The 19,712-nt window shown below is 36.9% G+C and overlaps 1 protein-coding gene across 4 annotated transcripts in view; it reads right to left on the bottom strand.

Moving 5' to 3' along the window:
* Positions 1-19,712, bottom strand: part of LOC136826152 (uncharacterized) — a 56,933-nt gene that overhangs the window by 9,999 nt on the left and 27,222 nt on the right. For 3 of the 4 annotated variants that reach the window (XM_067083171.1, XM_067083170.1, XM_067083172.1), the window contains exons 2-8: positions 14,215-14,284; positions 5,204-5,316; positions 4,055-4,201; positions 2,190-2,347; positions 1,425-1,477; positions 670-839; positions 206-316 (exon numbers count right to left, since the gene is read on the bottom strand). In XM_067083171.1, coding sequence (XP_066939272.1) covers positions 206-316; positions 670-839; positions 1,425-1,477; positions 2,190-2,347; positions 4,055-4,201; positions 5,204-5,316; positions 14,215-14,278 — 816 coding nt within the window. In that variant the 5' untranslated portion in view covers positions 14,279-14,284. Of the gene's footprint in view, positions 1-205; positions 317-669; positions 840-1,424; positions 1,478-2,189; positions 2,348-4,054; positions 4,202-5,203; positions 5,317-14,214; positions 14,285-18,430; positions 18,515-19,712 lie in introns of those variants that run through there. The other variant, XM_067083168.1, reaches the window with a different exon arrangement.

Genomic DNA, 19,712 nt, shown 5'->3' on the forward strand with positions numbered 1-19,712 from the left:
CCAAACTAGTTTCTATCGTTCCTTATTCAGTTTTACTTATTATGTACCCAGAATCATTATTCCATGTTCACTTTTACTTCTTACTTACACAGAACCATTATTTTACTAAAGACTCAATTCATCACAAACCTTTACCAACGTTAGTTCAAAAACAAATATCAAAGCTCTGAACTTTGAAATGTCGAGCTTTCTGTCTTCAACTTACCGGCTTCACAATGATCTCGGGCAGAGGAGCATAGACTTCTAATCCGTCCTTCTCGTGCACCATGTGCTTTCCTCTTCCGTTCACTAAAATGTTGTAAGGTTTGTTTTCATGCTGTAAGAAATAATAGGCTAAAGTGCAATCTGAAGCTGTGACAGAAGAGGCCAATTTAAAAAATGAAAAAAAATATAGTATAAAAAGGTACTAAAATAAAAAATTGAAAAAAATATAATAAAAAAGGGACCAAAACAAAAAAATATTTAAAAGATGAAATTAACAGACAAGTTTCAAATGATATATGAATATTAAAAGAAAAAAAAATTGAATATTTCAAAGAAATTATAAACTGTGTGAAGTGGATAGCAACCAAACATTTGGAATGAAAAATGTGTTAATTCTGTTCAACAAAAACAACGGAAAAAAATATACTTTGAATGGATTTTATTCAGATCTGCTTAAAAAGTTACCTCTGTGTGATGGTGATTGACGAACTTATCAATGCCCAGACCATCCATCCAGTCTGTGAGGAGGAACAGGTGATTGAAGTCATCAATATCATAATAATCTTTCACGGGGTCATCCTCCACCGGTTCTCTGACCACGAGGGACCCAAACATACCATCAGTTCTCTGCATACCTGAAAAAGATTAGGCCATTTTAGATTAAGGACCAGCGATAAGCAAGAAGCTGTACATGTTGCTTATTGAGTGTTGATATCTCTGACCATACATAAGTATGTGCATTTGAATATACAGCAATAAAATTGAAATTTAAATCATATTGATACAAGATGGGGTATGAACCAACGACCAGCATGAAATTGCATGTGCTAGACAATATTCTTTGGAAACTTGAATTTCAAGTCAAAGGCCCCTATGTGCTTGTTCCATATGAATGGGGTTCATCTTCTGAACAATAATAATAATAATAATAATAATAATAATAATAATAATAATAATAATAATAATAATAATAATAATAATAATAATAATAATAATAATAATAATAATTCCTAAGCATGTGGATATCTCTGACCATAACCATGTACTGTAAGTACTTCTGAATATACAGCAATAAAATATGCAAATAAAATCCTTTTGAAACTCAAAGGAATCCTCAAGAAACATTAAAAACCTAAATAAATTTCATCTAAACAAATCATTGTGCAAGGCAATCTGAGAGGTGCCTAACAAACATATAACCATTCGAACGAGGACAATACCTGAATGTGAGTGCCAATAATGAGTGCCAGGGTTTTCTGCCAAGAAATGGTACCTGAAATGAAACATTATATCAGTTCACATGACACTGGGAGAAGCAGAAATTAAGGCAAAATAATTAAGTGAGAGCAATGTTTTAAAATAACTAAACAAACACAATAATGCATAAGGTTTCATATTTTGAATTCACTGATGCAAGATACTTGTGTAAGATCAATGTTTATAACTAAATTAACACAAGAATGCATGAAAATTCCTATTTAAAATAACTACGGACAGTCACCAAGATTTCATCATTTGTGAAACAAAGAAGGAAAGGTAATTAAAAACAAAGGAAAAGAAATCAAAACAGCTTAGGAAACAAAGATGCAAGGGTGAATAAAAAAAAATGATTTGGGCAACAAAGAAGAAAAATGAAATAAAAATTTATTTCACAGACAAACGGAAGCTACAGTTCAGAAACAGACTGGGCATACAGTTAAACAACCCAGTCATTTGTGAAACAGAGAAAACGAATATAAATTTGTCTGGTGAAATGAGGACGGAAAGGAAACACAAATCATTTGTGTAACAAAGAAGAAAGAGGAAATAAATAGCTCGTTTACTGAACAAACGGAAGCTATGGTATAAGCTGAGTATTCAGTCGAAAATCCCTCTGTCAGACAACTCAGCCGTTTCTAAACCAAATCACGAACGACTGTCGAACAATGGCGCAGTCATTTACAAGATAAGGTCTAGAATAACTCCCCAGAAGACCCTTCTCTTACCTGAAGGTGTTCCCTGCTGGAATGGGGCACTGGGTAAGGAAGGGCACCCCATCCATGTACTGGGTGCCACTCTGGTGGATGCCATGCCAGTGAATGGACGTGGAGTCGCTCATGAGGTCATTTTCGAGGTCCACGATGATTTCGTCTCCGAGACACACCTGAAAAAAAAGAATAATTAAATGTTCTCGTCCAGTTAAACCATCTGTCATTCGCCACACTTTTTTTTTTTTATTTAAACCGTAACATAGCCTTACCACACACCTTCTCTTGTATGGTATACTAAGCAAAGTTATGACCTTGTAATTCTTAGTCTCCTCAGTAACTTTCACCTTTATATATGGGAACAAATCTTCCTAACATTAAGGTGTCATTATATATATATATATATATATATATATATATATATATATATATATATATATATATATATATATATATATATATATATATATATATATATATATATATATATATATATATATATATATATATATATATTTATAATCTATATTATATTTAAAAATATTTAAAAACACAGAGTGTGTGTACATACAAGTGCTCCCACACATAGTACATAAGCAAATACCACAGTTTTTTGCTACCTTTCTGCTAACCATTACAGGTACCTGCTTATTTATTTTGACGAGAGAGAGAGAGAGAGAGAGAGAGAGAGAGAGAGAGAGAGAGAGAGAGAGAGAGAGAGAGAGAGAGAGAGATTAGACGCCTGAGATCATTATCTAAGCCAGCATCCAATTACGTGGAAGTTACTATGGACAATGGGGTGGGGGCACAAAACTCAAGGTTCACACTCGAGCAATCAATCTGAAAGCACTTCCTAGATGACAAAGGCTGAGGCATTGTATCTCGCGGTACCGGGACCCATCGGACCAGCGCGAGAATGTCCTGCACGGCATATCATGCGTGAGAGATGAACATGCACCGACTACAAGGAGTGTTTGGTCATTTTTACTGTGTTTTCTGTGACTTCCAAGTGAATCTGAATCTACAATAGTTATTATTATTATTCATTCCTATGGAAGAGTGGTTATATATGACGAATGGGGACAAAGGGGTAGTTTGTTTACATAACAGGTATGGATGCTGACAAATAAATGTGTATACACTGTAGCGAACACCATGAAAATATTTTCCAGTCATCATTAATGTTTGTAGGAGATATCTTAATCAACAACCTTAATTGTTGAGGGCTTCTACCCAACAATGCCGTTTGTTGAAGATTTTTAGCAGAGACATTTATGATCTGAAGACATTTATAACCAGGTAATCCTTTTTCTATCGGCTACACTTATTAGCGTAATCTTTGCTCTCGTTATAAAGACTTCCAGGTGCTCGTAACAAATGACCTTGAAAATGACACATCTCATCACATTCCACATCGCATCTATGCTAAGCTGCTGTAAGATTTCGACTTTTTTTTTTTTTTTTTTGCTAAATACAGCTCCTGGCCTCTTCCCTGAAACTTCGAAGACAACTGTCTCATAATAAACAATGGTCCCTGACACCTTTTTCCTAGCCATACTCACACTGCCCTTTTCCTATCAATCTTTCTGTCATTTGTCTTACTTCTTTTCACTTATCAATCCATCTCTTGTTTTTCAATTTCTCTCCTCCTATCAATCTTTCATTTACCTCCTCTTCTTCTATCAATCCTTCTCTCATTTGCCTTAATTCTCTTCTCTTATCAATCCTTCTCTCATTTACCTCACTTCTCTTCTATCATTCTTTCTCTCATAGGTTTTACTATCTAGATCCATACCCTAACACACTCCACATAATGTACTAAATGATCTTATACACTAATCATTTTTACAGTCCCCCTAAGCGAAACCGCCATCTTGACTTACATGAATTGCAGGCCCGGGCAGTCTGCGATTTACAGTCACAATGGGCCTCTCAACTCCGTCGGCGGCGACGCAGTGCGGACGGGCGCAGTCCGTCAGGTTGAACGGACAGTCGTAACAGGCCTTGCTCATCGTGATGTACCATTCTACCTGTTGGGGGAAAGAAGGTGGAGAGAAAAGTGGTTATGATGAGGTGGGAAATGGGCACATCATGATAATGGTAATGACTAGCATAAAATGAGAAGGACAACGCCATCTGTAGGAATCACCATAAATCAAAAGCATATAGGCCTAAATGTGTGTATGCATATATAATATATATATATATACATATGCATACATGTAAATACATAAATACATATATATATATATATATATATATATATATATATATATATATATATATATATATATATATATATACCAAACACAGACAAACAGAACCTCTAAAATTTGATTGTTGTTAATATATCAGATGTCCGTTCTCTTACATTTAACGCTACATTTCAAAGAAAACCCGCGCTCACATTCCATATACGTCATTCATTCGCTTTATCTACGGATATTTCTAACTTTCCTTTATACAGAATAGTCCAAACAAACTCTTGCTTATAGACATACACAAGATCTACGCCCATAAGCCTAAAAGTGCTTACTTGAGAAGACACGTAGATAGACCTATAGATAGTCACAGTAACATTACCTTTCCTCTCAAGGAAACTGTCTGAAATACTTCCTCAAGTCTCTTCTTTATATAATTATTATTATTTCAGTAAGCCACTTACCCTTCACATTTAAAGGACGAAATGGGAATTTCGAAGGGATTAAACTATACTATTCCTTTTATAACCTACCTTCAAATTTAACGGAAGAAATGGGAATTTCGATTGGATTAAACTATACTATTCCTATTATAACTTAACTTCAAAATTTAGAGGACGAAATGGGAATTTCGAAGGGATTCAACCATAACCTACTTTCAAATTTAAAGGACGAAACGATATTTTCCAATGGATTCATTCAAATTTAACGTACGAAACGATATTTTCGACTGGATTCACTTGAAATTTAACGGACGAAACGATATTTTCGACTGGGTCAAACTGAACTACTTCTACTGCGACCTAAGACCATTTAACGGCTAAAACTCACCTTGAAATGGTAGTGGCACGTTCTCGTGTCCTTAGGCCGACATTCCCGGGCGCACGGATGACTCAAGTCCTCCAGAGTCTCTGGTGTCTCCGACAGGCTCTGAACAACCGGTTCTGTCCGGAGGAGGAAAGTTACATCAAGAGAAGGATGAAGAGGAACAGTAGGATTGCATATGAATAACATTAAGTAAAGTAAGATTGGCTGGACTTTTTTTGGGATTGGTTGGCTTAGGACAGTGGTTTTCAACCATTTTTTACCAATGGCCCATTTTTGGCATCCCTAAATACTCATGGCCCACTGCCCTTCAGAACTGTGTAAGAAGATAATAGAATTATTAAGAAGCATTTTCAGAACGCTTTATTAGTCTTACATTTTCATGTATGGAATTATTTTTCAGAACTTTATTTGTTATACAATTTCATTATTACAGAAAGCACCGGCCTGCATTTACTGTAAATGATTTTTCATTTTTTAAATAATATTTTGAAGATGTTCGTGGCATGGGGCCCCCCTCAGAACTGCCCATGGCCCACAGGTTGAAAACCACTGGCTTAGGAGGAGAAACATCTGAATTGCAGATGGATAATTTGTTAAATAATACAAAATAGGCTGAACTTTTTTTGGATTGGTTGGCTGGTTTCTGCAGATTGGCGTCACAAGAGTAATGGTCAAGAGACGAGTGATTCTAGAAGAATCTGATTTAATCCCTTCCAGCGAAAGATTAATTTATGGAAAATTCTCAAAATTAAAACAAATTAGTAATTTGCATAGCAGAGTTCTCGATTAAATAACAAGGCTGATTTTTGTAAGTGTCCAGACATCTCTTTATCAACCCACAGTATATGCAACATTTAGGACATGGCTAACAAAAACATAGTAATACTATGTATTCATATACTGTATGTGGTATACATATGTAAAAATATAAACACTTATTCATACATACGTATATTTGTATAAATGTCTGAAACTGTGAGAAGGGAGGCTGGGGATGAGTGAAGACTTGTGGAAGACAAAGCACATGAAATACATAAAGGCACTGAGATATAAAATATATATATATATATATATATATATATATATATATATATATATATATATATATATATATATATATATATATATATATATATATATATATATATATATATATATATATATATATATATAGACAGACAGACATACAGATAGATTGCTAGAGAGATAGACAGATATGTAGGGGTGTGGAAGAGTGTGTACGCTTGTGTAAATTTATTCAAAAGCAGTTGCTTTGAATATTACCACAATCTTCAAACACTAATAATTATCAGATATTTATCCCACGTTCGTACCGCCTTTGCCAATTACACTTGTCATTATTACTGCCATTTACAAGCAGAAGCATCTCGCAAACAGGATGAATCAGCTGTTATCCACGTGATGTGTTATTAACATGCGTTATCAACTCATCACGGATATGTATTCACCGTGAAAGGAAAATAATTACATTATTATTATTATTATTATTATTATTATTATTATTATTATTATTATTATTACAGTATAAGTGATAAATGATCTTATTAATAAGCAGATCTATAAAAAATATGGGAGGTGGGATATAAGGGCTGTCCATAAGCAAGAGCCCGTGATGGCATATGGACAACTTAGTCTAGACTGGCTGACTGTGGAGGGATGGTTTGGGCGGGTGGGGGGAGGGGGTGACAACGCAAACACTACCAGGATCTTCAGCATGGTAAATGACTGTGCATTTTTTTATGCCTTCTCATCGTTAAGGTGAAATCATTCTGCACAAAATAACAGTTTCTTCAAATATTATTATTATTATTATTATTATTATTATTATTATTATTATTATTGTTGTTGTTGTTGTTGTTGTAAGGTGCAGCCTTTCCATTACTACTGTAAAACTGTGACTAATATTGATTTTATTAATATTCATATGAGTTCAAATTAAATAAAAAAAAAACATGAGAAGACTGACGGAAATTACTGAACTGAAACTAAGCAAAGACCTATTTACTTATATACATACATACACACACATATATATATATATATATATATATATATATATATATATATATACCTATGTATTTGTTATTAGAACTGTGGCGTGAAACTGCCAGCCTGCACCCTTCGCCATCCCCGGGTGCAACCCACCGAGATCAGCTGACAAATAGGTGCCCAATTCACTAATCAGATAACAGCGGTGCAATGGGACCTCACGGATTTTCCTCACATCCTTCCATCCTTGACTGGGATTCAGTTTCTCTCACTCGTGAGGGAAATATATGAAATATACTAATGCAGTGGTCTCAATCTCTTTTGGGCCATGCACCCTTTCACCATATGTCATAATGTCATCCCCCCGCCCCCCAACTTTCCTAAAATTGTCTACCTCAAAAGATGCATCCCAAATAATAAGCAATAAAATATTAACACAAACTCCCAAGCTAGCGGAGAGAAAGCTCAGTGTGACCTCTCAGTAGTGCGGACCGAGGCACACTGCGTTTTGTGTGGTCCTAGAGCCAGTTTGAACCTGCCAATCTGTGGTCACAATTCCCCCCTGAAACTCTGAAATTCTCCCCCTTAGGGGAATTACCCCTGGTTGAGAACCGCCGTACTAATGCTTCCACAGACCCACTCCTCTCATTTCAGTGTCAAGTAAAAATATAAAACCTAGAGTGGACATTTTCATTACATAATTCCAGTATAGAAGGATATTTTTGTCGGGAACCAGCTTACAAATTTGTGAACGGCAGTGAAAAGGCAAGATAATTAAACTATAAAAAACACGCCACTAAGAACTCTTCTGCCATCTAGTTGAACCTTCCCAAAACATAAAAATCTCTCTCAGTAGAGTCTCCAACGGGCTTATTGAAACCGGAATATAAAATTAAGGCCAAAGGCCAAGCATTGGGAACTGTGACGTCATTCAGCGCTGAAAGGAAATTGAGGGCAAATAATGTTTTAAAGGCGTAACAGGGGAAAACCTCGCAGTTGCACTACGAAACAATTGTTAGAGATGGTGGAAACTAAGATGGAAGAGAGCATAACGGAGGTACAGAAAAAAGGAATGAAAGGGGTTGCAGCTATGAGCCCAAGGAACGCCGCAAAGAAACCTAAATAATACCATAGTGCACCGGGGTCCAATGGGCTCATTTTATTATGAGTGCACATTGGAAAATTCCCTTAGCCTTCTAAGGACCGGACTGGTCACATCTGACTCCTGGATTTCTAATGTTAAGGGAATCCCAGCCAGTGCGATGACTGTACAGTCCAGTTCAACATTACGCCACTTGTCGGTCACGAGTCCCCAGACCCGCTCTTGGGAACCCGTCAAACCACTTCCTCTTTCACTGCCGGAATGAGGAAAAGAAATACCTTTACTCTCTGCTTCTTAGATAAGATGCTGTCTATACAAGAAGGAGCTTTGGGACCGTTGAGGATTTTTTTTTTCTACGATATAACTTATAGAAACATTTGTTGAAAATAGGATGGGTAAAATGTTACCTTCCGGAGCCAAACCTCACTAAGAGGAAAAGGTGAATGGTAATTTATACATACATGCATGCCTACATAGATACATTATACATATATGTATATATGTATGTATTATGTATATATATATATATATATATATATATATATATATATATATATATATATATATATGTGTGTGTATGTGTAAACATATCTATATATACATAGGCTATATGCATATACGTGTACATAAAACACACATACACACATGTATGTATATACACATATATAAATACATATATATCCATTTATCTATACATAAACAATATATACATATATTCAGTGTTGCTCATCACTTCCTACTTTACTCAATGAACCTCAGACAAAATTTCCCTGAGTGACTCAGTTTGGTGACGGCTTCTGTTCATTCACCGTCAAGCTATGGAATTCTCCCCCCACGCCTGTTTTTCCCAGTCTCATGACCTTTCCTTCAAAAGCTTGATCAGTCGCTCCCTCCAATTCTTCTTTTTAGCTTTCTGTAAAAGAAAACTATTGACAGGGCTATCTGTCTGTCCGTCCGCACTTTTTCTGTCCGACCTCAGATCTTAGAAACTACTGTGGCTAGAGGGCTGCAAATTGTTATGTTGATCATCCACCCTCCAATCATCAAACTTACCAAATTGCGGCCCTCTAACCTCATTAGTTTTTATTATATTAAAGGTTAAAGTTAGCCATGACGGTGCGTCTCGCATCGCTATAGGTGCCAGCAACACAGGCCGCAGTTGAGAGTTTCGTACAGCATTATACGCTGCACAGAAAGCTCGACTGCGCCGAAGAAACTTCGGGGGCATTTATCACTTGTTTTATATTCCAGCAGGATAATACCAGGGGAAGCTTCAGAGGAAGTATTGAAGATCAAGGACACAGCAGATGGTCGTCCAGTCATAAGTGACACTTCGTCCTGTATTCTTGAATTGCACACAAACTAAAATGATATTTTATAAATAAAATATAAAATTCTTGTGGTTAATACCTGGTATTTTTTCGGATCTCTGCGATGAGTCTCTTCCGGTAGCATTTTGATACACAAAAAAAATTTAGCATTCTGATATGCAAAAAAGTAACAGACGCTTTCTTGGATATAATATAAACTTTATATATTTGTATATGATTTGTCTCACATCCGTATACTCTAAGCCAATATCTTTTCAGGCTCTATAATTTAACTATTTGTTAAGTAAATAAGGCAAATATCTCTTTAAATAGACATAAATGTGACAAGTACATAATCTTTTTTCAAATAACTCCGTACAACTATGTCAATATCTTTTCAATCTTCTACAGTTCATCTACATCTTACATAAATAAGGTAAATGATCTGTTAAATAGACTTAATAGTGACATTTACACGACAAAACATCTTTTTAAGCGCACCCACAAAATCTCTACGTGCAGCAAATGATGGTTCCCAAAGACTCATGAAAATGCATATCCAAATTACAACCAAAGGAAACCATCTATCAAGAAACACTCCAACAGCTATGGACACTTTAATGTCGCTCCAAATCTTCACGCTTCAAATGCAAGTCTTTTATTTTCAGATCTCGTATCCGGTGGATAATCATGAATATCCGGCGGTTACCTACAACCTTTAAAAAAAATAACCTACTGTGTATTTGACAAGACGCAAAAGGACCGATTAAGGATGAAAATTTATGCTCGATAAGATACGAGACGGGATTCTGACGTTGGTGTCATTTCTGAGCAGCCCGGTGGAGGTGCCTGTGACCATGGTCTAAGAAAGACCATGCCTGTGACAGTGGAAGGCAGCCAACCCTATCTTTACACTGTCAGAAACTAAGCTCCACCTGAGTTCAGTCCGTCAAAACTAACCCCCACCTGAGTTAAACCATCAAAAACTAAGCCCCACCTGAGTTAAATCAGTCAAAAACTAACTCCTACCTAAGTTAAGTCAGTCAAAACTAACCCCCACCAGAATTAAGTCCGTCAAAACTGAGTTAAACCATCAAAAACTAAGCCCCACTGAGTAAAGTCTGTCACAATCTAACCCCCACCTGAATTAAATCTGTCAAAAACTAACCCCACCTGAGTTAAGTCTGTCATAAACTAACCCTTACCTGAGTTAAACCATCAAAAACTAACCCCCACTGAGTAAAGTCTGTCGTAAACTAACCCCCACCTGAGTTAAACCATCAAAAACTAAGCCCTCCCAGAGTTAAGTCAGTCAAAAACTAACCCCCACCTGAGTTAAACCATGAAAAACTAAGCCCCACTGAGTAAAGTCTGTCACAATCTAACCCCCACCTGAAATAAATCTGTCAAAAACTAACTCCACCTGAGTTAAGTTTGCCATAAACTAACCCCTATCCGAGTTAAACCATCAAAAACTAACCCCACCTGAATTAAGTCTATCAAAAACTAAACCCCCAACTGAGTAAAGCCCGTCAAAAACTAACCCCCACTTGACTTAAACCATCAAAGACTAACCCTACTGAGTAAAGTCTTACAAAAACTGACCTCCACCTGAGTTAAGCCGTCAAAAACTAACCCCAACCTGTGTTGAGTCCGTCAAAAAATAACCCCCACCTGAGTCTGTCTGACTTGAGGACTTCCAGGTAGACGGGAATGACGATGCCTGGTCAAGGCATAGCAGCACCACTGCCCAGACATCATTAAAACCACTTCATTTCCTATGACCAGCCTCAACATTCTTTTAGCTGCCTTTCCTCCACGTGCCCAAGAGGGTTTTGTCATTCCCTGGTCAATTCTTTATACGAACCGTCATATTCCTCCAAATATTTGAGGTTTTTATCGAAATGGTCCAGATTATCTTAATCATATTTCAAACAAATATTCAGCATTTACTTAGAAATGTTTTGAACACTCTCGACACCATTACTGGTGATAGAAACTAGCGGGAGAGGAGGAAAAAGTATTTTCTCGTGGCAGGGTCGACGTTTCTTAGTAGCTCATGAACCAAAGGTAGATAACTTTCCTTATCATTTCCGGGCCTGCTGCTAAACCTTTGACAGAGAGAGAGAGAGAGAGAGAGAGAGAGAGAGAGAGAGAGATTAAAGATTAAGATTACCATAAAACACTGATATCTAGATATATATATTTACATATAAAGTTATTAATATATATAAATATATATATATATATATATATATATATATATATATATATATATATATATATATATATATATATCTTATGATTATATATTAGATTTATATAAGAACCAAATGGTTACCTAGCAACGGGATATATTTACATTATAGCGAGAAATGAATATATCACCAGTAAATATTAATATATATAAATATATATATATATATATATATATATATATATATATATATATATATATATATATATATATATATAGAGAGAGAGAGAGAGAGAGAGAGAGAGAGAGAGAGAGAGAGAGAGAGACTGAGGCCTTCATGAAGCACTGAAACGGAACGACCAAATACTCCACAAAAATAAACAAGTAAAAAGTGAGCCGAAGTTTCCTCGGCGCAATCGAGTTTTCCGTAGAGCCACTACAGCGCATAATCAAGGCCACCGAAAATAGATCTATCTTTCGGTGGTCTCGATATAATGCTATATGAACCGCGGCCCATGAAACTTTAATCACGGCCCGGTGGTGGCCTATCCTATATCGTTGTCAGAAGCATGATTATGGCTAACTTTAACCTTATATAAAATAAAAGCTACTCAGGCCAGAGGGCTGCAGTTTGGTATGTTTGATGATTGGAGGGTGGATGATCAACATAATTTGCAGCCCTCTAGCCTCAGTAGGTTTTAAGATCTGAGGGCAGACAGAAAAAGTGCGGACGGACAGACAAAGCCGGCACAATAATTTTCTTTTCGGAAAGCTAAAAATAAATGCCAAAAAATAACAAAATGGTTACAATAAGAGTTGTAAGCTAAACCTGAAAACACTAATTAGGGAGACGAAATATCAACGTAAATAAACCCCTAAAGATACTACATCAAGCACAACAGGAGGCGCCAAGCTGGTGAACACAAAACTTCCTCATTTACGCTCCGATGGGCGTTTTTGGTCTATAACCCTGAAATGTTTCTTACGTTTCGATGCATTTTCTTTTACGTTACAGGCCGATGGGAAGGACAATTCACTTGGCGGAGAGAGAAATGGAACGTGAAAGAGAATTCCAAATTAATTCCAAATGAAGCCATGAAAGGGCATATAATAAAAGGAAGCCTTTTCCAAGACTGTAAGAGAAACGGAAAAATGAAAGAGGAAAACACTGCCTATTACAACTGTTCAAATAAAGCCATCTTTACCTGGACTAGGATAGATTAGAACCAATCTCCCAACAATGAAAACATCCTTAGCTTGAGTAGGAAGGATTAGAGCCGGTCTCCCAACCAAAAATAAATGGACTAACAACGTTAATAGATCTTTCTAATCCGCCGAAAACACGATGCCTTAGTTCATCCGCGTGAGGAGGTTCAAAAATCGTCTTAATCTTTTCAGATTTCGATGACATAAAAGTCATTATCTCTGTCCGAAATCCAAAGGATCCTTTGGCTTTTACGGAAAGCTCAAGCGAAGGACCTCCCCAAGCAAACCCTGGTCCTAGGATCTTCAGTAGAGACCCATTCTGTAGGCCACTGGCCTTCGGGCTTCCCTGGGAAGTACCAGAAGAGGGTCCTCTAGCAGACTCTATCCGGAATTCCCACATGTTTGCCTCTACATATTAAATCTGATTAACTATGATAAACAGAAAAGGCCTCAGCGCTGACCCTTGAGGGACACCGATATCTATCTCAAATCATTCCAATGCAACTGCCACTGTCTTCAGTGGTAAGGTAGAGTAACATCAGTAACTTGCCGAGTCTCTCTCGTGCTCTCTGCATTCCTGTTGGCCATTTAATTATTTGTCTCGATACCCTGTCATATACCTTTTCAAGGCCCATAAATATTATATTGTTTCTGTTTCTTTACAAGGTACTTTTAGTGTAGCTGCATCTTCATGGAGGATATGCTAATTCTGCTGTTGATCTCTCCGGCACGAGGCCACTCTGACAATCATTAACTTTTTAATGCTATACTTCCTGTCACTTTGTCACTCCAAAAAAAGAAATCTAATTAACAAGACATGTTCCGACTGTAAATCATTAATGCTAACACTTTTTGATGCTGTACATGCCGTCACGTCATTCTGTCACTCCAAAAATGATGTCTAATTACCACTGCTGAAACTAATGAACCTAACTTAGTTGGGACAGGCACACCAACTCAGTTTCTCCACAACAAGAAAATTAAATAACAAATCCGTGGCTGAACTATTTTCATTCGAAACATGATAAAGAAACGCAAGTCTCGAGTGATGCAATGTTGCAGATTTCTGAAAGGGACGGCTAATAAATACTCAGAATTTTCGGCCATCTTACAAACTTATTACATTTCACGGGTATGGAATCTGTGCCCTGGAACCTGTGCCCTAAAGCAAGAATGGTCAAAAACTTACCGGCAGACACAGCATAGAGAGACACCGTCAGGAAAATTGCGAAGAATGCCGTTCGTCCGCCCATTTTGCTCTGAAAGTAAAAAAAAAAAATGTATTTCGTGAATGAAGGTGTTTATTTCACCTGAGATCTTACTACTCTAAAAGCAAAAAATAATGTGTATTTCGTGAATGAAAATGTATATTTCACCTACGATCAGCGCTGAAAGGGAAATTGACTATAAAAAGTTTTTCAAGTATACAGCATGGTGTTAAGGAATCCCATGGTTCACCCAAAATGGTACAAGCGCTTAAAACAGCAACTAGCAACATTGGAATGGAATGGAACATAAGATTTAGGCCAAAGGCCAAGCCCTGGGACCTAAGAGGGCATTCAGCGCTGAAAGGGAAACTGACTGTAAAAGGTTTTCCAAGGGGTAACAGATGGAAAACCTCGCAGCTGCACAATGAACCAACTGTTCGGAGAGGGTGGAAAGGAAGATGGAAGAAAGAGAATGTGAAGGGAGGTATAGTTAAAGGAACGAAAGGGGTTGCAGCTAGTGGCCGAAGGGACGCCGCAAGGAACTTTCAGTAATGTCTACATTGCACCGCGTGAGGTGCACCGACGGCAAGACCTCCATTAACTATGACAATTAGTTAATAAGGTGATTACAAGGCCTCACTTCTCAATAGCGCTGTTAAATTGTCCTCTCATTTCTACTCAGTTCCTCTACTGCGTCAACTCGTTAAGATCAACATCAACTTAAACTTCCTTCGTCCTCATTAAGGCTCATCATACTTATCTGCACTCCACCCCTTTATTTTAGCTAAGGTCCTTTGCGGGTTATCCTTTGCGGAATATCCTTTGCGTGATATCCTTTCTCGAGTTATAAGTTACACGGAGTCTTCCAGGTGCTTGCTTGCGTTGCGTTGGGTAATAGGAACACAGAAATCGGTTTTGTACTGAATGAGTATTACGAAAGAAACAGAAATAGCTTCACTTTCACAACGCTACCCATTGTTTCTGTTGCCAAGGGCAAAATACAGACGATCTCGAAGTCCACAATAAGAAGAAAATCGTGAAGAATGAAGTAAGAAATATTGCTAAGAGCAAGACGACTACGTGGAAGACTTTTCAATGAATGATTTAAAATAATGTAATTTTTCATCAGTTCAGCATTAAACCTATAATACTCTCTCTCTCTCTCTCTCTCTCTCTCTCTCTCTCTCTCTCTCTCTCACAGGTCTTACAGAATCCATTCTTCAAGGACAGCCCTAGTAAGACTTGAAAACAATGAAAACCTAAAAAAAAAAAAAAAGCGAAAGCCGACCTAGTGATAATCACGTAGACAGGCGTCTCATTCACAAAAGGTGCCAATCTGCAACTGTTGACCCTTCCAACAAAGCACAGACAACATTCTTTTAGAGGACAACAGTCTCCAGACACTGGATCTTTTATATACTCTCTGTCTGTACTTCTCATATTGTCTATACGATCAGAAGCCTTCTTTTATGTCGTAACAATTTTTTAATGGGTAGTATCATTCGTGTATTAGTTGTCTGTGGCCTGAATTACTGAATTACATCACATTCATTCTAGTATGGTGACCGTCTGGTTGTCAGGTCTACCGTTCGCCTACTTATACCTTCTGCCTATGTTTATGCCGCATACTTATTTTTTACTTATATACTTCTACATAATCTCAATTTTTCCTTATATAAGATTTCGTCGGTGTCTTATATCAAAGTGACCAAATGAGTTCCAGTCCCATATTTTACACTGCATGGGTTAAACTTTCTGGCTTTGCGGACAGAGAGAGACAGAGACTTTAGTGGATGTGGTTTTGTGGGGCAGACAGACAAACATACAGACGCCAGTAAATTCGCAAATGTGTTATTGTGAGGGACACACAAACATACACCCTCTTGCAAATACGTAAAAGTGTGTGAGAGAGAGAGAGAGAGAGAGAGAGAGAGAGAGAGAGAGAGAGAGAGAGAGAGAGAGAGAGAGAGACTATTGTAAAATGAAACAGACCATAGCAAATAAAGAGAGGTTTTAGTATAGTGAGACAGACTTCTGCAGAGAGAGAGAGAGAGAGAGAGAGAGAGAGAGAGAGAGCTTTGATAAAATGAAACATTATAGCATACAGAGAGAGATTTTAGTATAGTGAGACAGACTTCTGCAGAGAGAGAGAGAGAGAGAGAGAGAGAGAGAGAGAGAGAGAGAGAGAGAGAGAGAAAGACTTTGGTCAAATGAAACAGACTACAGCAAACAGAGAGAGATTTTAGTATAGTGAGACAGACTTTTGCAGAGAGAGAGAGAGAGAGAGAGAGAGAGAGAGAGAGAGAGAGAGAGAGAGAGAGAGAGAGAGAGAGAGAATGGCGCACAAATAGAGAGAGATTTCAGTATAGTGAGACAGACTTCTTGTTCAATTTCAATGTTCAATTTCAATGCCACCCAAGGCTTTATTCAATCAGACACGTAATCCGAAAGTAATTCCTCCAAAAGTCACCTTTGGCCAGAAGGACTTCCTTTAAAGGCCTTCTTAAAAAAAAAAAAGTCCTTTCTTTTCACAATGCGAAACCTTCATCGCTTGACGCCGTGACGTCACAGTTACTTGTTGACGAAAAAAAACTTTTATTTTCCTTCATTTCTCAGCTTTGGTTCGTGTGCTTGCATGCACTGAACACCGGCAACAAATCGAATCTTCTGGAAGGTTTGTTTGTTTATTTCTATTTATTTTAGCTCTAATCGATTTAATGACAATTCTTTTACGTGACAATTATTTTTAGTAACAGAATTATTCAACAATTCTTCAAGTAACGGAATCATTTGTACTTCTATTATACACAGGCACAACTCTGCTTTCAAGCAATACATGTGATGATGGGACATGTATCACACATACACAAAAAATCGAGTACCTTAAGCAATACAGTATGAAAAATTACGTATACATTGAACAGCCTTCAGATGATTAATACAATGTAGCATTCACTATGCGCATGTAAAATAGAAGTATAATATTTATGCAAATTATACATAAGATCACATGGATATTGTTTAAGAATCATATATGACATGTATATGAATTTATATTCGAAATTTCGAAAAATTGTATTATTATTATTATTATTATTATTATTATTATTATTATTATTATTATTATTATTATTATTATTATTATTATTATTATTATTTCAAGAAAACTTTCTTGAAATGTTTTGAAGTAGTAGTAGTAATAATAATAATAATAATAATAATAATAATAATAATAATAATAATAATAATAATAATAATATATAAATACACATACATAGCATATATGATTCTTGAACAATACCCATGTGATATGTACAATTTACATAAAAATCATATTTCTATTTTACAACTACTCAGTGAACGCTAGAATGTATTACTCTCACGAAACATAGTACCAAGACAATAGTCATCCCCTTCACAGAAAAACTATTATCTTTTGATATTTTAAGGAATTCTTAACTTCCTCTTCTTCCTAATTTATAGGACACGTCCTCCCACCTGAGAACCTAACATCCCATATGGAAATGGCGTTCACAAGGATTTTCTCTTTCCTCCCCGTTGTTTCGACAAATAACTTGATTCAGGATTTTTACCCTTCTTAGTCCTCTTCATATAGGTGTTATTTGAATGTCAAGTAAGTTCGACTTTGATGAGGACTCTTTGTTGGTCTAACAAAAGGGATGTAAGGATCTGGAAGGATTCGCTTGTTTTTCTTTGTTGGTTTGTTTTCCCACGTAGGATTCATCCTGGATTCGGCATCCGATTGTACAAAAGGACACGTCACATAAATCAAGATTATTTTGTATTTATCTGGAGCTAAATTAACTTTTGGATACTCTAGTTGGCTGTTACTAACACGAATAAAATCAATGCCACTTCCTTCGTACAAAAACGTTTAAATTATTACCTAATCATATTACCTTAAAGACGGACCAAACATTTACTGTATATTACAACTTGGACATATTACCATTGAGACGGACCAAACGTTTATATTACAACCTGAACATATCATCTTAAAGACGGACCAAACGTTTGAATTACAACAGAACGCATTACATTAAAGGCGGACCAAAAGTTTGAATTAAAACAGAACTCATTACATTACAGACGGACCAAACGTTTCAATTCTAACCTGAACATATTACCTACAAGATGAAGCAAAGTTTGAAACTACACCCTGAACATAACTATTACCTGAAAGACGGACAAAAACACCGAAAGCTGTAATCCCAGAGGAGCCGTTCCAACCACGACGAAAGCTGTAATACTACATGAGTCTTCAACTCTTTCCTTCACCTATTTATACCCTTCCGTCTCAACACTCTATCCTCCTTCATTGGCGGGGAAACTCCCCCCAAGAAAGAGTGCAAAAGAAAACGATGATTCTCAATGGAGGCAAAAGCGACCCAGTCACGCATTAGTCTGACGTCACCGGTGTTCCCCGCGGTCGGGTTTTACCTACTGTTCAGTTTCAGGATCGTTCGTATGGCCTGGAAATATTGGCGTCGAGTCTGGATTACTAATGTTATAACCTTTCCTCTGGAGCTGGCGCAATGTGGCACAGATAACACTTTTATTATTATTATTATTCAGAAGATAAACCCCAACTCATATGGAACAAGCCTACAAGGATCACTGACCTGAAATTCGAGCAGCCAGAGACCTTGGTGTTCATTTGAAAAAAGTTTCAGAAGATGAAAGAAAAGCGGAAAGAAGAGATCAGTTATTTGAAAGAACGAAGAAAAATTAATGAATGATAAGTTAATAGATATAAATATAAATAAATACAATTATCAAAAGACAAGGTGGATTATTTTAGGGTAGTAATTTATTGTATCACTTTATATGTAAGGTGCCCACCTTACACGAGACGTGGATTTGATACACAAAACCACAATGTCTGTACACATTAAGGAGTAATTCAGGCAGAAAAAATAAGTTAACAAGGACTTAGAACAGTCTTCGATTATAAAAAACATGAGACCAGACGTGACAGGAATAACAGACATATGTTCATCAGCTCAAAAGGTAATCCATTAACCTGTGAATATAAATGTACTGAGAGAGAGAGAGAGAGAGAGAGAGAGAGAGAGAGAGAGAGAGAGAGAGAGAGAGAAATATATGTGGGCGTGCCTCCAGGTACTGAAAACTTTTCCTAAAGTGCAAACCTCACTTTCACTCATACGTAGCATCACTGTCTTCAACATTCTCTTAACAGTTCATCTACAGCAGTGGTTCTCAACCTGAGGGGGCGCGCCCCTAGGGACGTCAACCATTTCAAGGGGGGGGCGCGAGCCCTATGAAAAAAGTAAAAATTCTCTAATCATATTCGTTATTATCTTAACAAGAGTCGCTAAGAAGCAGTGTCAAGTATCTCGCTAAATCATTCCCTAAAAAATAAAAACACACCTTCTATTTTTTTTTTTTTCTTTAAATCTGGGAGGGAATTGAACAGATGCAAGGGGGGCGTATAGGG

Source organism: Macrobrachium rosenbergii, chromosome 40 (assembly GCF_040412425.1).
Source record: "Macrobrachium rosenbergii isolate ZJJX-2024 chromosome 40, ASM4041242v1, whole genome shotgun sequence".
NCBI classification, from domain to species: domain Eukaryota; kingdom Metazoa; phylum Arthropoda; class Malacostraca; order Decapoda; family Palaemonidae; genus Macrobrachium; species Macrobrachium rosenbergii.